General features: G+C 43.5%; 1 protein-coding gene across 2 annotated transcripts in view; it reads left to right on the top strand.

Moving 5' to 3' along the window:
- HYKK (hydroxylysine kinase) overlaps positions 1–25,633 on the top strand; it is a 51,053-nt gene that overhangs the window by 10,448 nt on the left and 14,972 nt on the right. For both annotated transcript variants that reach the window (XR_014473480.1, XM_083183722.1), the window contains exons 3-4: positions 16,289–16,431; positions 19,409–19,592. Coding sequence is in view for 1 of the 2 variants with exons in the window: in XM_083183722.1 (XP_083039848.1) it covers positions 16,289–16,431; positions 19,409–19,592 (327 nt within the window). In the remaining variant the exon portion in view is untranslated. The remainder of the gene's footprint in view (positions 1–16,288; positions 16,432–19,408; positions 19,593–25,633) is intronic.

Raw genomic sequence — 25,633 nt, 5'->3', positions numbered from 1 at the left:
ATCGTAGCGGTGTGTGTAACAATTGTGTCCCTTATAGTGAGGGGTGAAGTAGATGTGCTGATGCACAATAAAATCCGGTATCATTAATCATATATTTATAATGGGGGCAGTGCAGATGGCGTAATGGTCAGCATTACTGCCTCACAGCAATGAGGTTATGGGTTCAATTCCCACCATTGCCCAAACTGTGCGGAGTTTATATATTCTCCTGTGGGTTTCCTCCGGGTGCTCCGGTTTCCTCCCACATTCCAAAACTATACCGGTAGGTAATTTGGCTCCTAACAAAATTATCCCTAGCATGTCTTTGTGTGTATGTGTACATGTGGTAGGGAATATAGATTGTAAGCTCCACTGGGGGCCGGGCAGCGACTGATGTGAATGTTCAAATATTATCTGTAAAGTGCTGCGTAATATGTGTGAGGTATATAATAAACTGTTAATAAAAAAATAAATAAAAATACTCAAAGATATAAAGTCTGGTCAATTCCCCAGCATTATGATATTTACCCAATGTCAGAACCCTTAGCTGCTTATCTATGTATATTTTGGAGATGTTTATTGACACATCTCTCCTAAACAGCAGCTGTGATTGCACACAGAGATCCTTACCTTTTGGCACTTATTTGATTTGAGCACTTTTCACCTGATTCCGACTCAACGGGCCGAGAAATCAGGTGAAAGGTGGCCAAATTATTTGTGCCTAACCTCTGATTCTGATCCGAGTTGGATCTGGCAGATCTGGCTGGGATTGCATGTGATAAATCATATGCAAAAGGACCTCATACAATTTATTGCATGCAATCCTGCTGCTTGGGAGCCTGGCGGCTCTCCAGCTTCCAGTTGGATGGAGTATCACATGCGAAGGTGGCATGCGATACCTCGCAGTAATGTATGGGTACCTTGAGTCTTGGCATGTGAGACAACAGATCAAAGTGTTTATATAGTGTGCTCCTGCGCTGCTCCTGTGTCTTATAGAAAATGGAAAATGTTGCGTTACGGAAATGCATTAATTATTAGAATAAAACTTTTAAGGGGGGATTACAAAGCTTGTAAAGACAATGTACCAATCAATCCGCTCCTGTCATTTTTCGAACACAGCTTGTAACATATAAGGCAGAAGCTGATTGGCTGGTACTTTTATATCTCACAATTTTATCTCTCGTTGGTCTGTATTTAAAAATAAAAAAATAATTATAGAAACAAAGAAACATAGAATGTGACGGCAGATAAGAACCACTTGGCCCATCTAGTCTGCCCCTTATTTAAACAGATTACTTCAAACGGATTCAGTATGAAATCCCGGCGGTCGGGATCCCGGCGTTCAAAATCCCGATGCCGGAATCCTGACCGCCGAAATCCCGACAAGGGGGGGACGTGGATCACCCCCCCGCTGCGCTCGCCACGCAGCGGGACCGGTGCCTCGCTATGCTCGTCGCGCTAATTTATTCTCCCTCCAGGGGTGTCGTGGACACCCACGGAGGGAGAAACTGTCGGGATTTCGGCGGTCAGGATTCCGGCGTCGGGATTCTGAACGCCGGGATCCCGACCGCCGGGATTTGAACTGCATCCCCTTCAAACCATATTTGATCTTTTATTTCTTTGTAAGGATTTCAATATGCCTATCCCAAGCATGTTTTAATTGCACTACTGTATTTGCCTCTACCACCTCTGATGGGAGGCTATTCCACTTATCCACTACCCTTTCTGTGAAGTAATTCTTCCTCAAATTTCCTACCTCTAGTTTTAGTGCATGTCCTCGTGTTCTGTCGCTCCTCTTCCTGTGAAGAATGTTTCCCTTCTGTACCTTGTTAAAACCCTTGATATATTTGAAAGTTTCTATCATGTCCCCCCTTTCCCTTCTCTGCTTTAAGTATATTTATTAAGATATTTTAGTCTTTCCTGGTACGTTTTGTGAGGTAGGCCATGCACCATTTTACTTGCCCTTCTTTGTACAGTCTCTAATGTATTTATATTCTGGAGATATGGCCTCCAGAACGGAACACAATACTCTAGATGAGGTTGTACCAGTGACCTATAGAGTGGCATTATTACTTATTTCTTTCTACTGCCGATACCTCTCCCTATGCAAAGTAAAGACTCCTAATTACCACAATTAGCTGCAACATGGAATTTTTATTCTCCCAGTTCTACCATTGGTGAGTTGCTGGGACATTAGCACATGTGTAAGATGGAGGCACTGGGGGGGGGGGGACGACGACAACCTTCTATTTTGCCTCCAGGCACCTGCAAGGTAGCAGAGAGCTTGGCCAGGGCCAGTCACATTTCAGAGGGCATGACCTAATCACAGAAGGCATGGCCATGCACCCGTAGAATAAAATACAGAAAGAATAGTATTTTAAGCATCTCCCTGGTCGCACTGCTGCCCAGCAAACAGCAGCATGTGCTAGGTTCAGAAGAACTGCTGCGAGTGCTTCTACCAGGTAACAGGGGGTCTCTTCGGGTACCTCCATCAGATCGGGCCCAAGTAATTATTAACCCCGCCCCTTCCCACCCACCCCCTTTCTTGGTGCCACTGGGCACATGGTATGAAGTTACGCTAGTGGATGTGAGGCTTGGAAAGTAAGAGCCCCACAAGTTTATACACAGTACCTGAGTCCTAAGCTGTAATCCCACCAAAGCACTGCAGCATGTGGATTTACAGGAGAGCTATTAAGAGTTGCAGAGATAAATGACTTATTAGTTGTTATTATTATTATAGACTTTGTGGAAAACAGATGTAAATAAAAAATGTGGTTAAATTGATTTGGGGACAAAGAATCTTAAATCTCCACTGAACTCAGAATTTAATGTAGGTCAGGAAACTATATACTAACAGCCAATAATAGAAATAGATAAAAGTGTACTGTTTCTGTCCCGCTCTGAATGCTTGCAATGGCTTTTTAGAAAACAACAGGAAACTGCTATCAGCTGGAAGTAATAGAGACATCATCTGAAACTTCTGGAAAGTACAGTAGGGGGAGGAGGGGGCAGGCTTTATTATAGTCAGGCTTACCATACTATCCATGTTTCAAAAGAAGAGAGAACGATTGTCAATAGTGTGGTGCACCTATAGGATCTCTTAAAGTAAAATACAGGCTTGCCTACCCTCCCGGAATGGCCGGGAGCCTACCGGAAATCGGGTCCTTCTCCCGGCCCCCGGGAAGGTGGGCAAGTCTCCCGCTTTCTGCTGATACCCCCGCTCCACCCCCATGCCCGCTGGTTTTATTTACCGCAAACCGCGGGCCCGCGGTGAGGGGGCGAGGCTTAAATGACACGATCGCTGCATTTTGCAGCATTTAAGCCCCGCCCCCTTTCCGCAGCCCGCGAATCATGGCGTTTTCGGCATGGGGGGGTGGGGCCAAGTGATATCAGCCTTGCCCCCGCCCTCCTGACGTCTTGCCTCTCCGGGCTTCTCCCGGAGAGGTGAAGTCAAAAGTAAGCAAGTATGGTAAAATATAACCTTTATTAGTACAATTAAAACTGGTGAAATAAGTAAAACCCACAGAGAGCAGAATAATGACAGAGTGACTACAAAAAAAGAATAAGGTGTGTTAAAATTCGGTGGCTTCTTGGCAACGCACCTTTAAATGATTTGTCTGTTGAAGTACGATCAACAGGTTTCTTACTGACACTTATTAATAAATTGATATGCAAAAGTCTTGGTATCCTTGTGTCTTTGTCGTATATTGCCTATTCAGTACTGATCATATATTGCATTGATCAAAGTGATATACAGTACCATCACATCTGTTGTTCAGTTATAGAGCCAGTAGATGGTCACCAGTGGATGTTGATAAATTAACCCCCGGTGTATTCTCTTTTGGGATAAATCAACTCCAGGTTACTGTCAAAGTGTGCGCATACAATTTGTCACGTTTGCTGAGACAAAAGTTGTGCATTAGTATAGACCATCTAGTAGGATAATGTCTATTAATTTGTTGGCCAGAGACAGGCACTGGAGTACAAGGAGAAAGAAAAATAACTTTCTCTTCTGATAGAATCAAAGGGGGAAGAGTGATTACAATTTAGAACACTGCAACTAATCTACTTGGTTTCTATGAGGAGGTTAGCAAAAACCTTGATAATGGAAATGTTGTAGATGTGATTTTCCTAGATTTTGCTAAAGCCTTCGACACAGTACCACACAAGTGGTTGATAAATAAAATGGAGGACATGGGATTAGGGGCAAATATCTGTAGATGGGTAGGGAACTGGCTGTGTAATAGAGAACAAAGAGTGGTCGTGAACAGTGCTGTATCAAATATGATACCAGTACTAAGTGTAGTGCCACAGGGTTCGGTTCTTGGGCCCATTTTGTTTAACATTTTTAGTAACGATATTGGGATGGGGTTACTAAGCAATGTATCCATCTTTGCAGACGATACAAAACTGAGCAGAGTTATTAAATCATTAGAAGATGTCACCACACTTCAAAATGATCTTGACAATCTAGATGAGTGGGCAAAAAAGTGGAAGATGAGGTTCAATGTGAACAAATGCAAGGTCATGCACCGTGGGAGACATAACCAGTGTGCTAGTTATAACCTAAGCGGGGAGGAATTGGGTAAATCAGTACTCGAAAAGGATCTAGGAGTCCAAATAGACAAAAAACTGGGGTGTAGTGCTCAATGTAATATAGCAACAAAAAAGGCCAACAAAATTCTAGCATGTATTAAAAGGGGCATGGAAACTAGGGACTCAAAAGTAATTATGCCTCAATCATTGGTTAGACCGCACCTCGAATACGCAGTGCAGTTCTGGGCCCCGCACTAAAAAAAGGACATCATAGAATTAGAACAATCCAAAGAAGAGAAACAAAGCTTATTAGGGGAATGGAGAATTTAAGCTATGAGGAAAGATTAAACAATTTGGGACTATTTACACTAGAGAAAGACGTTTAAGGGGGGATATGCTCAACATGTGTAAATATATTAGGGGCCAATATAAGGAACTGTCAAACACCCTTTTTTCTACTAGAAAGGAATCTAGGACGCGAGGGCACAATTTAGATTAGAAGAAAAAAGATTTTGTTCATGTAGAAGAAAAAATATCTTTACAGTCAGAGCAGTCAAACTTTAAAACGCTCTTCCTGGAGAAGTGGTGTCGGCAGACACTATAAATACATTTAAAATAAGGTTGGATAAACATTTATTGGTTAAAAACATCCATGGGTAAGAATAAGTAACATAATCTGTCTTTAAAATATCAGAACATACTATACAACAAGGGATAAGCTACTATAAACATAGGTTGAACTAGATGGACGCAAGTCAGTGGCGTAACTATACCTCCGCAGCCCCCGCGGTGGCGCGCAGAGAAATTGGGGGCGCCTCCGGGGGGCTGCGGAGGTATAGTTACCTGTGGTCTTCGTCTCGCTCGGCTCTCTGCCGGGACCTGCCTGACGTCACGGTCCCGGCCGGCTCCTGCTGCAATGAAAACTGACTATTATAAAATGGCTGCCGCCATACTGCAGACAGTTTTCTGTCTGCAGTATGGGGGCAGCCATTTTCTAAGAGTCAGTTTTCATTGCAGCAGCAGGAGCCGGCCGGGACCGTGACGTCAGGCAGGTCCCGGCAGAGAGCCGGGCGAGATGCAGACTGCGGGGACAGGTAAGTGTAAGAAGGGGGGGTCAGGTTAGGTGGCGGGCGGCGGCGGCGGCGGGGGGAGGGGGGCGCCGAAAAACCATCCGGCGGGGGGGCGCTAAAAACTTAGTTACGCCCCTGACGCAAGTCTTTATTCAGCCTCACCTACTATGTAACTATGAAACTTAGAATCTATGCAGAGCATCACTGGACACAAAAGTAACAGTATCAGGAGGTTAATACAGCCTGAATGTCCTGGAATTGGATTTATTAGCAGCTTGCATTAGATCAGGCTGTAGCTATCAACATCATGTCGACTGGTGTCATATGTTCTATGATTAACATAGAATAGGCCATGTATGTTCGTAGATATTGCCACGTTCTTACAACTGGCTGTATATTTTCCTTATATTTTATGTACCAGCTATAGTTATATATAACGTCTTCCTGTTGACATGTGTGTGTGTGTCGACACTGGCTGTTGAACACAGTTGAACTGCAGTTCAATTGTACAGCTCAAAGCTTGTTCTGTAATTCTGAGTATTGTATTACATATGTAGGACTGTGGTACAGTGTAGCAAACCAAATTCAAGTATTCTACTAAAGCAGAATAAATACACAGAAAAATTAATAGAGAGTATGGTCATTGCTGCATTGTATGCAATGGAGTAAAACTGCTATGCAGCCTCTCTTCAAATCTGTGTGCTATCCCTATTGGGCAGCACGGATGGTGTAATGGTTAGCATTACTGCCTCACAGCGCTGAGGTCATGGGTCCGATCCCCACCATGGCTCTAACTGTGCAGAGTTTGTATATTCTCCCCGTGCTTGCGTGGGTTTACTCTGGGTACTCCGGTTTCCTCCCACAATCCAAAAATATACAGGTAGGTTAATTGGCTTCCAACAAAATTAACCCTAGAATGTCTGTGTGTGCGTGTACATGTGGTAGGGAATATAGATTGTAAGCTCCACTGGGTCAGGGACTGATGTGAATGTTCAACTATACTCTGTAAAGCGCTGCGGAATATGTGCGTGCTATATAAGAAACTGGTACTACTGTAAATCAAATAAATAACATCAGGGAATTGGAGGTGCTAATATCATGCAAATATAAATATAGATGCAAATAATAGTCACCTTTATATCAATGTCAGCGGCAGTAAATCTAATGCACAGGGATATCAGCAGTGGAACTCTCAAATTATCCCTATAATAGTCGCAGCACTGTGGCTTAACAGAGAGAAAGAGCCTTAACACAGCTGTTCACCCTAGTTGTACATATAGTGATGGTTTCTGTTTAGAATATTCACAATATCTAAGAAATCTTTTTCTCTAAGCGAGCCCCCAAACAAAGGAGAGTATTTTTTTTCTGCCTTTCATTAATTCTATGACTCTTTACTCTCAGGGGTGCACCTCCACAAATGTGATATTCCTTCCTTAATTGTACCAATCAATATTTCACCTTTAATGTGGATTCAACACTAATTTAACATAAATTACTTGATACATCTTATACACTATATTGAGTAAGTGCTACTTGTGAGGGGGTTCTCCACCCCAGTCCACCCCAGTCCCATTTCCCCAATCTAATATTCACAATCCGTCTGGCTTAAATGAGCAGCTAAATGCTGGTATCTTTATTGATAAGGAGTTTCAGCTGCTGTATGTAGTAGCCAGGCAGAATGAACAGCTTGACAAAACTGCTCTGTTTAAGGGCAAGAACCTGTTGAAAATACAGAATCAAAATACATTTCTATCATAAGTACGTTGCCAGTTTGCAGCACCGCTAGTCGGAGCACACTTCACACAAGCTTTTCAAGGCCTGTGTGCGCACACAGTGACAGTAACTGTCAGGTCCCAGTGTGGCCGCCGCGTCCCTGCGTGCTTGTCATATTTAGCGCTGCAAGCGCAGGGACAGCGGTATCTCTGGCGGCAGCCAGGCAGGCAGGGCGGAAGCGCAGAGTCTGTTGCTAGGCAACGTCCCCGAATTATGCCCTGTACGGTGGCCGGGCAGGTCAGGGGACGGCGGCTGACATCACACGCCGCAGGGCGGCATTTTTGAATATTAGGCCTGCGTTTGCTGGGCACAGACACCGGTTATAGTTCTGTGGATGGTCTCCTGCATCAGAGTGTTCCTGGTTCTTGGATCCTGTGTCTAGCCAGAGTCTCAGCCGTTCCTTGTGTTCCTGGGCTGTTGTTCCTTGCCTCTCCTTCTGTGGTGTTACATCTTCCCAGATAAGTCAGGGACTCCCCTGCAGTCTTTATACTTAATCTTTGTATTGTGGCATCACTTTTGTGCATTGTTGCATTTTACATTTACCTTACATTTCACCTATGTGCATTGTTGCACTTATATTTTGTTTTATACCATCCCTGTGCATTGTTGCATTTACAGTGTGTTTATACAATCCCTGTGCATTGTTACATTTACATTGCATATTACATCTGTTAAAGTGGTTTCCACCAGTATACGCTGCTTTACCTGGTGGTTAACCCTCCAGCTGGGCCACCCCAGGTGGGTTCCGGCCTGTCCCTTTCAGGGTTAGTTAGTTTACCTTTTGCGCCTGGTCTGCCTCAGTGAACACATTGTCCCACTTTAAGACCCTACTGCAACAGAGTCTGGGTGGACCTAATTCGCCCTTACAGCTGGGGCGGTTAAAGGTGAAGCCTAGCACTGCACATGTTTGCTGACACCAGTCAGTGGCAACAGAGGTAGCGGGCAGGTCCAGTTACGACCCTACAGGCCCTAACATAACCGGCCCAAAAGCGTTCAGCAGGTATACCACTGTCTTTTGGTGTTATTTGCCCCTTTGTGCTTTCCTGCCATCATGGACCCCAGTACTGAGAATCCATCTCAGGTTCTTGCAGACCAGGTCCGCCGTCTTACCCAGCAAATAGTTGAGTTATCTCTGCGGGTAGAAACTCATGAGGAGGTTAGGGGACCTAACCTCCTCGTGAGACCCCAGTACTGGGAATCCATCTCAGGTTCTTGCAGACCAGGTCCGCCTTCTTACCCAGCAAATGGTTGAGTTATCTCTGTGGGTAGAAACTCAGGAGGAGGTTAGAAGGGTTCCTGCTGTTAGCTCCCCCCAAGTAAATGAGCTCAAGTTGAACTTTCCTGATCGGTTCTCAGGTGACATTAAACAGTTTTTTAACTTTCAGGAGAGTTGTAAACTTTACTTTAAGCTCCGTCCTGTTTCCTTTAGCTCTGAGGTCCAGAGGGTTGGCGTGGTGATTTCCATACTACAGGAGATCCCCAGACCTGGATTTTTGGGCTTGGGGCAGACAATCCAGAGCTTCGAACAGTAGACGCATTTTTCCAAGCACTAGGGGTCTTGTATGATGACCCAGATAAGGCAGCTTCAGCTGAGGCCCATCTCAGGGCACTTAAACAGGGTCGCCAGACTGCAGAGGTTTACTGTTCTGAATTTTGCACATATGCGAATGATACTGCCTGGAATGATCCGGCTCTGTGGAGTCAATTCCGACTTGGCCTCGGGGACCAGATCAAGGATTTTCTGGTGCAGTATCCTGTGCCAGTTTCATTGGATGAATTAATGCAGCTGTCAATTCGGATTCAAAAAGTAGGGTATATTGCACTCTACCTGGTATATGTGCGCGGTGCTGCTTGTCCTGGGGGTTGTCCAGAACCCCTTTGGTAATAGTTTATCAAGATAATGGATAGCGCACTCTGTGTTTGTTCATAGTGTTGGTCAGTTTAGGGGGGGGAGTAGGGAATGGAATGGGAATGAGGGATTGGGGTGGGTGGTAAAAATGTGGGGAGGGAGTGGGATGATTGACGGAGTTGTCTGGATATTTAAATAAAGGTCAGAAAGTAGTTTGTGAATAAACTCATGATTTATTAAGTAAAAGTGCAATATATTACGGCTGGGTGCTCCACTGGAGCTGGTTGGTGAGAGTGTCAATAGTTCAGTTCGGTAAGTCTGTATGGGAACGCCTACCTAACTGTTCCTATTGGGAGCCCTTGTGGGGATTGGGATGCCAACGGGTTTCGTTATACCATATGTCCTAACAGGACCTATGTCTCCTGATAGGGGTACAGTTAGGTGTGGATATTGTGCTGCATCTGTGTGCTGCAATAGTTTCGATTGGCTGATTGCGTATATCTGTAGTAATCAGGAGCCCCGTGGGGATCAGGATGCCAACAGGTATCCTTTTACCATAAATCCTACTGGACTTATGTCTCCTGAAGTGGTTTATATACAATTGGTGCGTGCGTGATGTGGTAGTCCTGGAGGGGAGAAAGATAAGCAAGTAGCGGCGTCCCGCACCTTGCTTCTTACCCCGTTCCTGGTGGATGTGCTGCGCCGTCCAGAGGCTCTCTTAGAGTCCAGATGGCTCTTTTTATTACTTTTATTTAAAAAATCATGAGGCAATTCGGATTGATAGGCGTATTGAGCAAGAACTGCCATCTTTACCTTGCCCTGGTACGGTCGGAGACACTCCGGTCGAAGGGGATGAACCCATGCAAATTGGGGTGACTCACCTTTTGAACCAGGAGAGGGCTCATCGATGCTCCCAGGGTCTCTGCTTGTATTGTGGGGGCAGAGGGAATCTAGTAGGGACTTGCCCAGAGCGGCTGGGAAACCCCAAGGCCTAGAGGATAGGGGAGGAATCCTCTCGGGCCATTCTTGTTTTTCTCCCAATAACTCTTTGTTAATTGTAGTGTTGCTGAGCCTGGGGGTACAGCGCTGGGAATCCCAGGCCTTTGTCGATAGTGGGGCCGGGGGAATTTTTTTGATTTACAATTCGTAAAGGATCATTGCATACCTCTGGTCCCTCTCTCCTCACAATTGTCTGTTTTCGGTTTGGATGGCAGCTATTTGCCTAATGGGACAATTTCCCATCGCACTGTACCCCTTGACTTAGAGATTGGCTGTTCGCATATTGAGCAGTTAGTCTTTTATGTTGTACAGAGTTCGTCAGCTCCCATAGTGCTGGGTTTACCTTGGCTTAGAAAACATAACCCCAGTTTTGATTGGCGGACAGGAGAGATTTTACAATGGGGTAGTAAATGTCTCCACCTGCCCGTACGGGTTGCCAAGGTGGGGAGTCCGGACCAGTGTTCCCTCTAAGCTGTGCGCACGTGCGCGCGCACACACCTTGACGAGGGTGCGCACAGACATTACAACTGAGCGCACAAAGCAGCAGTGGTCCCTTTTTGCAGTTGTGGACTCAATTAATGTGTGTTTCACCTATTAACTACATTGTGTACTGTATTTTGAATGTTTAAATGTTTAATATAATTTTGAAGTAAAGTTAACACAAATGCTGAACATCATTTTCCAGTTATATATAAGTGACGCACAAAAATGTAAATTTCATTCCAAAGTTGCACAGCCAAAATCTTTAGCCGCACATAGCCTTCGTAAAATTAGAGGGAACATTGGTCCGGACCCTATCCTTCCCCCTCAATACTCCTCTTTTTCTGATGTTTTCTCGAAAAGAGAGGCCTATGTCCTACCACCTCATCACCCCTACAACTGTGCTATCACACTCATTCCTGGGGCCAAATTTCCCAAGGGGTGTCTGTCCTCTCTTTCCCTGCTAGAGGCAAAGGCTATGGAAGAATATATCCAAGAAAATTTAAAGAAAGGCCATCAAAATCGCCAGTGGGGGCTGTTTTCTTTTTTATGGGTAAAAAGGATGGATCTGTGAGGCCCTGTATTGATTATCGGCAGTTGAACCTTGTTACCATAAAGAATTCATATCCTCTGCCTTTGATTTCAGTACTCATTGATCAGCTCCGTACAGCCTCCGTGTTCTCCAAGATTGATCTTCGCGGGGCCTATAATCTGATCAGAATCAAGGAAGGAGATGAATGGAAGATGGCCTTCAATGCTCACACCGGACATTATGAGTATTTAGTAATGCCTTTCGGTCTTGCGAATGCTGCGGCCATTTTCCAGGATCTCACTAACGATGTCCTTCGGTACTTTCTTGGTATTTTTGTTGTGGTGTATTTGGATGACATCTTCATTTTTTCTTCCTCGCTGGAACAGCACAGGGAGCATGTCAGAGTGGATCTCCAAACACTCAGGGAAAATAATTTGTATGCCAAGCTCGAAAAGTGTGAATTAGAGGTCCAGCAGATTTCTTTGTTAAGATATATTATTTCTCCCGAGGACTTACAGATGGACCCAGCCAAGGTCCAGGCCATTGTCAAGTGGGTTCAGTCCACGAACCTCAAAGCAGTGCAGAGATTTTTGGGCTTCGCTAGTTATTATAGAAGGTTTATTCCATCCTTTTCTTCCATTGTTGCCCCCATAGTGGCCCTCAATAAGAAAGAAGCGGATCCTTCTTTTTGGTCCATGGAAGCCCAAAGATCTTTTGAGAGGTTGAAACAAGCATTCCCCCCCCCCCCCCCCCCAGTGTCCTTAGGCATCCCAATCCAGATTTACCTTTTATTCTAGAGGTGGATGCCTTAGAGGTCGGTATCGGGCCGTACTCTCTCAGGTGGACATAAAGGATGGTCGCCTCCATCCATGTACCTTTTTCTCCTGGAAGGTCTCTTCTGCTGAGGGAAATTATGATGTTGGTAATGGAGAACTCCTGGCCATTAAGTGTGCTCTGGAGGAGAGGAGACACTGATTGGAGGGCGCCAGGTTTCAAGTGACCATTCTCACTGACCACAAAAATCTTTCTTATTTACAAACTGCCAAGAGACTCAATGCCCGGCAAGTGAGGTGAGCTTTGTTTTTTGCACGGTTCAATTTTGTCATTACATTCAGGCCTGGTTCTAAGAATATCAAGGCCGACGCATTATCCAGAAGTTTTGCTGCAGCCCAGGAAGTTAGCTCCATTGAGGAGCCCATTATTCCACCTTCTTGCATTTGTGTAGGGCTTACCCAGGGTCTCTTAGATAACGTCTTGTTGGCACAGTCTAAAGCACCAAAGGACATTCCCTCAGGCAAATTGTTTATTCCTCCCAAACTTCGAGAGAAGTCTGCTGGTCACCCTGGAATTTCTAAGACTTCTGATTTATTGTCCCGGTCAGTGTGGTGGCCTTTGATGAGTTCAGATGTGGAGAGGTTTGTGCATTCCTGTGAGGTTTGCACCAGAAATAAGTCCCTCCGCACCTCTCCAGTCGGTCCCCTACAGTCCTTGGAAATTCCTATGAGACCTGTGTAATCATGTACACTACAGCGCACTGCACAGTGCCATTCGTAACCAGGTTCTGTGGCCAATTAAAAACAGATTAAAGCCAGATGAAATTTAGATAAGTCATCCAGAATGAGAAACTGATAACAAGTTATCATATAGCGGCGCAGAGTATGGAGCTTTGTTGCCACAAATGGGGGTATTACTCCCCAACAAAAAAGAAAGCTCTGCTAAAGAGTGAAACGCGTTGGTGGAACTTCACAAGTGACTGATTACTTCCAGACCTTGCCATACCATTACCTTGGAGAGAGTGGACCAGCCTCTGAACAACTTTTGCTGCTAAAACCTGGGACTCCACCATTCCCAAGAGAACTTCATCTCCATCTTCTGGCTTTAAAAGAACAGGGGGTCAGCATCCTCCGTTAAGCCATCATAATTGGAAAACACCCCATCACCATTGGGACATACCATCAAGTGAGGCAAAATAGGAATGGACTCAAACAGGCACAAAAACCCAGCTGGGCCTTTCCACATTATATCACTTTGTTTTTCACAATTGTTGCATTGTCTATTATTTTACTGTTTATGTGCATTTTGTGTATTATTTCCTTATATATGCTTTTATGAAATTACACATTAAAAATGTATTATATTAATTAAGGATACTAGCACTATTCATTAACCTTTATTACATTTAGTGCAGTCTTTCTATATTTCTATTATCTAGTCAGCCAGAACCTGTATAATCATACTTGCCTACCCTCCTTAAAGCTGTAATTGGCTCAAACTTTTGAGGTTGTCCTCAGCAGCCCCTAAAGACTATATGGTTTTCCCACATCCTGCCAGCTTCCTAGTAGAAGCAGGCGGGGTTGTGTAATTATCACATGGAATCTTAAGGGCCATTGGCCGGGGTTGGGGCTATATGACTGGTTTGCGTAATTTAGCTCCGCCTCTGTGCAGTGTTTCCGTGTGTTAGGATGTGACCTAATGAGGACACCGTCTGCCCCGTCCCCTGAAATGGCTTGCAGTGTCTCCTCACAGGGCACCGAAATGTCTACTTATGTAAATGTCTATGCTTCATCCATGTCTAACTTCACCTATGGCCCTGTATATGTATACTGTATATTGAGATGAGGAGTTTACATGGGAGAGAGATGTCTATGGCTGTATATGGAGATGAGGAGTGTACATGGGCTGTATATGGCTGTATAATGTTAATGTACACTGTACAGTTCACGTCCTGCATGCATTCTTTATTCACAGATTCTTGGCACATATGTGTTCTTCCTTTCTATTCATTGTCATCAGGGGCCTATAAACTTCCCTAGAGCGCAGTATTCTCCATTCATATGAATTCCTACTGACAGACAGTAGCACACATACTGTACATAAAAAAAACTGTTTATGGGATATTAGTGGTACATTCACAACACATTTTTGGCTAGTGTATAGACTTCATCATCCCCATGATGAAGTTTATTAAAGTGTATTAAATAAAATGTTCTAAAACATTTTTTTATATATATAGTAATGTTTAAGCTATTTTTGGAGTAAATTTTGGAGTCCAGAATGGTGGTAATACAGGTTGAGTATCCCTTATCCAAAATGCTCGGGACCAGGAGAATTTTGGATAACGGATTATTCCGTATTTCGGAATATTTTAATATTTCAATGATGTATTTTGAAGTATCTTGCATTTATGCTGTATAAACACATAATATACACACAAATATATTTTATTACCACATAAAATACACACAAATATATTTTAATTGTTCAAAAAACAAGGTTTCAAAACGTGAAACAAAATGTGTGTACTATCTCAGCACTGAATTTGAATGCCAAGCAATCATTGTCTTGCACATATATAGTGCCAGTTACATATCATGTCCCCAGTGATGCTGTTACAAATGTTCCCAGTGAGTTTTTAGCAAAAATAAAAAAAAATTTCACTTTCTGGAATGTCCGTATTTCGGAATAATTCGGATAACGGATATTCGGATACGGGATACTCGACCTGTAGTAGAAATCAGGACCTGGTCGACAGAACTCATTCTAAATTTTCCTACCTCTTTCCTGGTGTGTTTTCTCTTGCAAAAATAGTATACTTGATCTCTGTCCAGCGGGAGCAGCACCCACTACAGGTAAGTTGTACTTCTTTTCCTGTTGTCAGTCACCCACTAGTGACCAGTGACATCACTTGACTACTGGCAATTGTGGCGGCACTGTTACTTGATTCCACAGTCTTCTTAGTCTCAGTTGCCAAAACGTGGCTATTTTTGCACAACTGCACATGCACAGCCACGCAGTGTGAAGGTTCAAACTTCTGGAATGTGAACAAAGCAGGCTTGTCCAGACCGTTTTTGGGGTGGTCCACAGTGGATGCATTCTGTCATGCGCAGCCAATGAAAGATGGAAAATAGTGACACTGTGTACCATAGAAATTTGGTCAAAACATACCATCACATTTGTGCAATCCATTCGTATTTCGGCGATGAGATGGCAATTATATTGCCATTGCATCGCAAGGAGGGACTCTGCATGCTGGTGCTTTGCCCTGTGCTGGGCGACTCCCAGCATGCAGGAGACAACAGTCACAGTTTTGCTTTTTAATCAAAACTGTGACTGAAGCCAAATGAGATCCCATATGTACATATTGGCTCAGAAAAGCCCTTAGTTGACAGAGGTTGATTATTTTCATCATTGTAACAGTAAAAACAAAACCATAGAACCTTGGGTCTGATTCAGACCTGATCGCATGGCCGCAAATTTTCAGTGAAACCCCGCCTTGTGAATGAATGTGCTCGCTGTATAAATAGATGTGTACCGCTGCGCATCCTTTTGCACTGGAGCGAAGATGTCCAAATCCCATCGGAAGCCACTCACCATCAAATGATTTTTAAACTGGGCATCAGTCATCGCAGCCACCATGTAGCCCAGGATACTACTGATGTCACACACCATCTCCTAACAGCCTCTGTCATGCCTGCGTTTTCCTTGACACTTCCTTCATTTTTTTGGGCAAGCCCTACATTTTTCTTGGCACTCCCATGAAGCAGTCAGTTCCCACCCCCACATGCCCAATCCCTGTCAATCACCATGCGTACTGCCAGAGAACAGAAACATTTGCAGGACTTTGTTTCAGGATGGCCTTGCACATGTATACTATGGGAATTGACTGCTGTGCAAATTTGTAGCTGTATGATCAGGTCTGAATCCGGACCCTGGGTGAGATTTAATACGATGAGAGATTCAGAAAGTGAGAGATTTGGTAAGAAATCTCCGTTTGTTTTTAAAGCAGCAATCATTTACATGGCAAAACCAGTTTGATTTTGCCGTGTAAATGATTGCGGCTTTAAAAAAACCTGGAGATTTCTTACCAAATCTCTCATTTTTTGAATCTCTCATCCTATTAAATTTCACCCCCTGTGTATTGCCCCTTCCTGTTTTTCTTCTTCCTTTCTTTTTATGTGCCCTAAATTCACAATAGAACCTGCAAAAAATCGGAATGATCAAAAAACTGAAATAAATGATTTAGTTTCTTAGAAGATATGTAAGTCTAACAATGTTTTACTTCTTTTGTAGATTATGGCGGAGTAGTGCAAAACCACATGGTGAGACTTCTGACGTACCTTCCTGGGACACCTGCAGCTAACATTTTAACAACTCCAGAAATTTTATTTGAGATTGGTAAAATGGCAGCAAATCTTGATGTAAAATTAACCAAGGTATAAAAACCAACACTTTAAGGCTATTCTCTCTCTTAGTTTTTATAGTAAATTTTTTTTTCAGTATATATTATAAACCCCATATTTAATCCTCTTTGGAGACAGAATACGGGTTCAATATATACCCCTGTTCACACCTGGGTGATGGACCCAGGTTTTGCAAATAAATTGCTTTTAGGCCTGACCTGGGTCATCAAGACCCAGGTCATTACCTTTCATACATTAGCCGGGGCACTGACCACTGAATCCTGTGACACTGACCTGGGAATAATCCTGGCCGATTGCAGGGTCACAGCTCCAGGACTGGCAAATCGGGTCTAGGGATGGATATCGCATTGCAATGTATCATAAACATCAATGATTTTGTTTTGATGGTAGTACTTTTACTATTAAATGGCGGCATTCTGCTGATTGCCGCCATTGAATGGTAAACACTTGATGGTGATTCGATGGTCTTGCCTCCCCGGCCAGCCATGCTGCAGTGCTTTTTCGCATTTGTGCCCATGCTGAAGATATTTGGCACATGCACAAATCATGTTAATTATTTTCTATGTAATTCTTTTGATGCGATGGTCAGTTACTATTGCATCGAAAGATTCGATGGCAGAACCCAGTCATCATTTTATGGTGGGCTTCCAATGTACATCTCTACCAGGGTATGATCCTTTCAAACATAAACAGGACCCAGATCAACTCACCTTGCCCCATCAATATCCCAGGATTCTTCTTATGTCTAGAAGAGATAAAAGTAATATGTGTCTATATAATCTGTTGTGCAAAGAAATGAGGGGAAATCTCACAGTGTATAAAATGTATTTCAGTAAAACCAACATTTTTTTAATTTTTCTGGTAGTTTTCAAACTGTTATATTTATTAAAACGGATAACGTTATTAAAATAATAATAATAATAACAATGATAATAATAATAATAATAATAAAAACACAACCCCCACTTTTTTTTTAAATGAACCCACTACATAAAGGGTAAAACTGCAGTTTGACAAATATTGTAAAATAAATTAATTCTCCTAAGTGGAGAAACTACAGGTGCTTTGGGATGATTTGTTGAGCTAGCTGCTCACACCCAGGGGTGGTTTGACCCCGGAAAGAATATCTAGAGAAAAAAGCAAGATATGGTGGGGCGCTATATTAAAAAAAAGGTATGACCAATTGGGTATTACATATAAAAAATATTTATTCTAACGAATATACATTTAAAAATATATTGAAAGGCAATTGCATACAATATTATATTAAAAAGATGGGTACTTGTGTATTATCTGGGCGCCCGGTTTTTTTCATTGCATGCCACTACTTAAGGCATGCAATGCAATGTGATTTTTCATTGTAAAGACCTGATTTTTAATTGTATAGTCAGCCATGGGTGATTTCATACCCCCACTATCCAACTACGCATGTAGTTGATTCTATATAGTGTGGCGAACGCAGCGAGCCACCGAGCCTGAAGCGTGGCGAGCGCAGCGAGCCCCGCGAGGGGACGCGGATTACTTTACATGTATTCTGCGTCCCCTAGTGGGGATCGCTGCGCTCTCCACGCTTCGGGCTCGGTGGCTCGCTGTGCTTGCCACACTATATAAAATCAACTCCATGCGTAGTTGGATAGTGGGGGTATGAAATCACCCATGGGTGACTATACATTTAAAAATCTGGTCTTTACAATGAAAAATTGCATTGCATTGCATGCCTTAAGTAGTGCGATGCGATACAATGAAAAAAATCAGGCACCCAGATATTACACAAGTACCAAAAGATGGTATACACCCTATATTTGGATTGCGCATGGACTATAGAAACAATTGTGTGTTCTATATGGTATCTCACTTGTTCCCCGTGTAGTGTTTGGACTGACGCGTTTCGTCGTCCACAGACAACTTTATCAAAGTTGTCTGTGGACGACGAAACGTGTCAGGCCAAACGCTACACCCTGCTGGACTCTTTGGACTACAAATAGTGGTTTATCACTTGGACCAACTCTCCTCTCCCTCATCTTTTTATTACTGCACCTATACCAACTGGACTCTAAAAGGGACACCACCACCCGCCAATCACTGGAGTCTTTCCATCTGCTGAGGATTAAAACATCACATCCTTCACAACGGGAAAAGGACATCAGGCTACCAGTCAGGTTTATGGACACCCGTCATTCCAGTCAATTTATATTTCTATGTGGGAGACTGTGACTGCAACCAGGAGAGTAAGCACTGGGAACAAGTGAGATACCATATAGAACACACAAATATTGTAAAATAGTCCGGACTTACTTTTATGCTGGCCGTTCTTCTGCAAATTGGGGGGGTGTGCTGATGTCATGTGAAGGCGCACTGTGAATTTCTTGTTTCAGAATGATCTAGTTATAATATATAAAATCTGGAATATTATATATCTGAAGCAATATTTTCAGAGCTTATATGTGTATCTGGCTTTTCAGTGGTTATATGGATCTGGCTTATGTGGGAGGGGCACCAATTGATCTCATACCCATGGTGAAGCTCCACCCATAATATCCACAATGAGGGGCGCCAAAATGTATGCGTGCAAATCAACAAAATTAGGCACGGGCCGGCCCTGCATGCAACCATAAGGACGAAAATTTCAGGTAGATGTCCCTACTCGCTGCTCCCCAAAGTTGGGACGTAGCCCAGGGGGCGGGGACATCACTGACGATATTGTTTGCTGATATCTTTCAGTGTGTATGCACAATATTGTATACCCAGGCTCAATGATATTATCTCGTTGGCTAGTGTGTATGGGGCTTTAGCCACTTCTATCAATTGTGGCAAGTTGTATCATAACAGTGATCTTTACAATGTGTTTTTTTAGTTTGCTGCCCTAGCATGTACTGTACCAAACACCTGCGTGTTATACCTATCACTATCAATAGATAATAAACTGCTCTGAATTATAATAGAATTAACAATATTGTTGATGACTATTTTTTTCCATATAAAACTACAGAAATTCCAGCATCCATATAAAAAATATTTTGACCGAGGAGAGTTTATTTGGAGCTTATCAAACATCCCATTGCTGAGAAAGTACACACATGTTATCAAAGAAGACAATTTACGTGAAATAATCGAAACATTCATCCAACAGTATGAGGCTTCTGTGCAAGTAAATTTGGAAACGTTTCACAAATGTAAGTACTGTATGATGAATGGAACTTTTTGCAATGAATAAGATATAAAGTATACTGCATCCATTTTATTACCAAGTTCTGGGTTTGCTGCATCTACTGTACTGCATGCCAGATATGTGTTCCTGACACCATGGGCCTTATTAAATTATTATAGTTACCGTCCTACAGTATTTTCCCACTGTAGGCCAAATACTAAAATTTTCCCTTGTATGTTAAGTGTGACAAAGGTAAGAAATACGGAAATACGGATTTCTCTAGTTGCAAATACACATGAGAGTAATACACCGGAATCTAACTTTAGCTGCACACATCTATAGAGAATAAACTAACAATGAAAATATAAAGATAAATGATATACTGTAGAAATTGTACAGAAAAAAAAAAAACATCCTACATTGTGCCTTGTTGTGCATAGGAAGGACCCTTATTCAGAGTTGGAAGCAGTAAGCGTACCTCCCAAATTTCACGATTTTTGTGGGACCATCGTAACAGGGTGCCATTTTTTTTAGACAGTTAAAAATCCACACAAAATTGCACGCCATATGTGCTGAAAATGACAGGGTGCGATTTTTAGAACAAGCCAGAAAATGACTTGCGATTTCTGGTGATTTTTTTTAGTAACAGGATTTTTTTTTTTAAAGCGAAGGTGCTTTTGTTTTAGTAACAGGAGTGCTGGACAGCCTGTCCAGGACTGTCCAGTCAGGGGGTTGATGGGACGGCTGAGGGACCTTGCATTGAAAAGTGTCCCCCAGCTGTTGGAGTGCTGGTTCCAAAATACGGGGGCCCCTATTTTTTTTGTTGCCCGTATTTTTGGAACAAGGACCAGTCCAAAAGCTCTATGCTGGTTTCTTAAATACTGGTGCTGGTTATGTTCAGGGAGGGGGGGGGGGGGAGGTCAGAGAACTCCACGCACTCCAAGAAAACGCTGTTTTCTTTTTACATTTCTATTTTTATACAATTTTTGGACAGAAGCATGCACAGATCTCAGTAATCTCGCGATTTTTGGTCATGTTTATGGCGCAAAAGATCGCACCCCTTTACGTTTATTACCGCAAATTGCATACTACTACATTTTGCCTGGTTTTGACCAAAAGAATTGCACTTTTAAAAACCGCACCCTATGTGAGAAAACTTTCAGACTTCCAGATATTTTTTCTATTACCACTTTAAATTATCAAAAAAATTATAATATTGCAACTAGTTATGCCACTGTTTGTACATCTATACTTTTGTGTCACATGGCAGGAAAGACTCGTGTTGCATCTTCAATGCTTCGCCACAGGTAGACAATATTTCTGAATTGTATGCCTTATTTGCATTTCTTGTAGCTTCTGTTGCCAATCCACCCCTAATACCCAGAGGCGTAGGGAGGGCGGAGCCACCAGAGCTCATGCTCCAGGCGCCGATTGGTCGATTGGCGCCGCCGCCCCGCCCCCCCCCCCCCTCCGCAAATGATCCAGTGCATCGTACTATACAGGGCATCACAATGTGGGTGCGGGGGGTGCGGCAATTAGCCGCACTCACACCGCACCCCACCTCCGGCTGCTGCGTGGACTCGCCTCCCCCTGTCCCCCACCCCCCGCTGGCCAAGCTCCAGCAATCTCCAATTAAAAAAGCCCGGCTTGCTGCCCGGCATGCACCTGTCACTCACTGTGCAGGGTGCACAGGAAATACGCAGCGGGTGGACGTCATCAGCCGGAACTCTGGAGCAGTGGCGTAACGATTGTATGGCAGAGACCCCGTGGAGGAGCCACCACCAGCGGGGTCTGCAGGAAGCACCAAAAATTCCAGACACTGCTGCCCCATGAGTGTGAGGCTCACTGCTGTGCCCGGGTCCCGTTACTGCTGCCCGCCAGCAGTGTTACACGGCGCACCCACCTAACTCCCCCCCCCCTCGCTTGATGACATGTACTACACGTACAGTGAGTGACAGTCAGCCTCCTGTCCTGGCCTGCGTTTGAATATGACCTATGCGCGCCGCGTACAGTGTGGCTCCGCCCACCTGTACTGAACAATAGCCGCCTCTGAGTCGAGTTTTCCTCCTTGATGAGCTGAGGCATGTGAAAGTGCAGAGGTTAGAAGTCCCCCCTTTCACGGAGAGCAGTGGCAGCATCCTAATTCTGATCCTAATGGTGAGTTGCAATTTATCATAGGCTCCTGCAGACAGTGCATTTTAAGCTAATTAATGATGTTTATAAGCTTGGGGTTTGGGGGATTCGTGGGGCCCAGGGGGGGGGGGGGGAGTGAATCTCTCTGGCTTCTGCTGCTGTGCTGTACAGTATATATCTTTATCTGTATAGACATTTATTTATGTACAGCTGTCAGCAACTTATATAGCGCAGCAGGTTTCGTTACAGTGTATTATATAGCGCAGCAGATTCCGTTACAGCGTCTTATATAGTGCAGCAGATTCCGTTACAGCATCTTATATAGCGCAGCAGATTCCGTTACAGTGTCTTATATAGTGCAGCAGATTCCGTTACAGTCTTATATAGCGCAGCAGAATCCGTTACAGGGTCTTATATAGAGCAGCAGATTCCATTACAGCGTCTTATATAGCGCAGCAGGTTTCGTTACAGGGTCTTATATAGCACAGCAGATTCCATTACAGTGTCTTATATAGCGCAGCAGATTCCGTTACAGGGTCTTATATAGAGCAGCAGATTCCATTACAGCGTCTTATATAGCGCAGCAGGTTTCATTACAGGGTCTTATATAGCGCAGCAGATTCTGTTACAGTGTCTTATATAGCGCAGCAGATTCCATTACAGTGTCTTATATAGCGCAGCAGATTCTGTTACAGTGTCTTATATAGCACAGCAGATTCTGTTACAGTTTCTTATATAGCGCAGCAGATTCCGTTACAGTGTCTTATGTAGCGCAGCAGATTCCGTTACTGTCTTATATAGTGCAGCAGATTACGTTACAGTGTATTATATAACGCAGCAGATTCCGTTACAGTGTGTTATATAGTGCAGCAGATTCTGTTACAGTGTCTTATATAGCACAGCAGATTCCGTTACAGCATCTTATATAGCGCAGCAGATTCCGTTACAGTGTCTTATATAGTGCAGCAGATTCCGTTACAGTCTTATATAGCGCAGCAGAATCCGTTACAGGGTCTTATATAGAGCAGCAGATTCCATTACAGCGTCTTATATAGCGCAGCAGGTTTCGTTACAGGGTCTTATATAGCACAGCAGATTCCATTACAGTGTCTTATATAGCGCAGCAGATTCCGTTACAGGGTCTTATATAGAGCAGCAGATTCCATTACAGCGTCTTATATAGCGCAGCAGGTTTCGTTACAGGGTCTTATATAGCACAGCAGATTCCATTACAGTGTCTTATATAGCGCAGCAGATTCTGTTACAGTGTCTTATATAGCACAGCAGATTCTGTTACAGTTTCTTATATAGCGCAGCAGATTCCGTTACAGTGTCTTATATAGCGCAGCAGATTCCGTTACTGTCTTATATAGTGCAGCAGATTACGTTACAGTGTATTATATAACGCAGCAGATTCCGTTACAGTGTGTTATTTAGTGCAGCAGATTCTGTTACAGTGTCTTATATAGCGCAGCAGATTCCGTTACAGCATCTTATATAGCGCAGCAGATTCCGTTACAGTGTCTTATATAGTGCAGCAGATTCCGTTACAGGGTCTTATATAGAGCAGCAGATTCCATTACAGCGTCTTATTTAGCGCAGCAGGTTTCGTTACAGGGTCTTATATAGCACAGCAGATTCCATTACAGTGTCTTATATAGCGCAGCAGATTCCGTTACAGGGTCTTATATAGAGCAGCAGATTCCATTACAGCGTCTTATATAGCGCAGCAGGTTTCGTTACAGGGTCTTATATAGCACAGCAGATTCCATTACAGTGTCTTATATAGCGCAGCAGATACTGTTACAGTGTCTTATATAGCACAGCAGATTCTGTTACAGTTTCTTATATAGCGCAGCAGATTCCGTTACAGTGTCTTATATAGCGCAGCAGATTCCGTTACTGTCTTTTATAGTGCAGCAGATTACGTTACAGTGTATTATATAACGCAGCAGATTCCGTTACAGTGTCTTATATAGTGCAGCAGATTCTGTTACAGTGTCTTATATAGCGCAGCAGATTCCGTTACTGTCTTATATAGTGCAGCAGATTACGTTACAGTGTATTATATAACGCAGCAGATTCCGTTACAGTGTCTTATATAGCGCAGCAGATTCCGTTACAGCGTCTTATATAGCGCAGCAGATTCCGTTACAGTGTCTTATATAGAGCAGCAGATTCCGTTACAGTGTCTTATCTAGCGCAGCAGATTCCGTTACAGGGTCTTATATAGCGCAGCAGATTCCGTTAAGTGTCTTATATAGCGCAGCAGATTCCGTTACAGTGTCTTATATATCGCAGCAGATTCCGTTAGTGACTTATATAGCGCAGCAGATTCCATTACAGTGTCTTATTTAGCGCAGCAGATTCCATTACAGTGTCTTATATAACGCAGCAGATTCAGTTACAGCGTCTTATATAGCGCAGCAGATTCCGTTACAGTGTCTTATATAGAGCAGCAGATTCCGTTACAGCGTCTTATATAGCGCATCAGATTCCGTTACAGTGTCTTATATAGCGCAGCAGATTCCGTTACAGGTTCTTATATAGCGCAGCAGATTCTGTTAGCCACGCCCCCAATTCATTACCGGGGGGGCGCGAAATATGCCCTTGCTCCGTTCACCATGGCACCTAGCTACACCGCTGCTAATACCTGAATATAGCCACATTTTACTTATCATACAATGTAATGTATTCACACATGCAGATCACCTGCACCCACTAGGTGGCAGTATTATTACACCACACCAAATGTAGCTTTTATTTTTTACTATACTTTTTTCTATGGTCAGGTCTCTGTTGTAACTATTGGTATACGGCTAGACTCTTGGAAGTGCAAATATTAATATGACACACCAGACATATATGCAAACAATAACATATTGTTGCCAGAAAAATATCAAGCTTTCAGAGGTTCAAACCACCTTCATCCAGACAGAAACGTAACATGCATTCCAAAAATGTAAAGAATGTTATTTAAATGATAGTGTGAAAAAGAACTAGCTACAGAGCAACACAGATGAATAGAAACCTTTTGATAAACCGCACATTGTAACCAAAATTAGATCCAGTCCTAAGGTTATATTCAGTTTTAGGTTTGTCATTTTATAAAGATTTATGACATTTTAAAGTGGGTGCAGGATGACTGCCCGACAGTCAGGATCCAACAGTCAATACTCCGACATCAGAATCCCCATTGTTTAAATGCCCGACACTTGGGATCCTGACTGACAAGGGCTATTCTCTCTTGTGGGGTCTACTACCCCCTCAAAGGGAAAATAGAACCTGTGGCGAGCAAAGTGAGCCACCGAGCCCACAGCATGGTGAGCGCAGCGAGCACGTAAGGTGCTTCTCTTTGTGCTCATCCCCCTGTTGGAGCACTGGCAGTCGGGAATTCCGATGTCAGGACACTGACCGTCGGTATCCTGATTGTAGGACCACCATACCACACCCCTTATCTATTTTTTTTTTTGCACAGTGACTCTGAATTTATAGACTGGCGTGTAATAATATGTTCTAGTACTGTTGGATATGGTACTTGGATTGTGCTTACTAAAGAAAAGAATCTCTGAGGATTCAATTTATGTTTGTGGTACTTGTGAGTTATCTGGGCGCCCGATTTCTAAATCGGGTCGGATCGGGCACATCGCATCGCATCGCATGCGACCATCGGATGCGATGCGATGCGATGACCCGATTTTTCCATAGGAATCAATGTTAAAATGGACTGAGTCCATTTTAACATGGAATTCAATGGGAAAAAGGGGTCCTTTTCATACCCCTACTATCCAAGTGGGCATGGAGTTGGATATAAACCTGTGGCGAGCGTAGCGAGCCACCGAGCCCGAAGCGTGGCGAGCGTAGCGAGCCCCGCGAGGGGACATAGAATACCGTCCCCTCGCGGGGCTCGCTTCGCTCGCCACGCTTCGGGCT

Source organism: Crinia signifera, chromosome 4 (assembly GCF_055691185.1).
Source record: "Crinia signifera chromosome 4, ASM5569118v1, whole genome shotgun sequence".
Classification (NCBI taxonomy): domain Eukaryota; kingdom Metazoa; phylum Chordata; class Amphibia; order Anura; family Myobatrachidae; genus Crinia; species Crinia signifera.
Note: the sequence above shows the minus strand (reverse complement) of the source record. Positions and strands in the feature narration are given on the sequence as shown.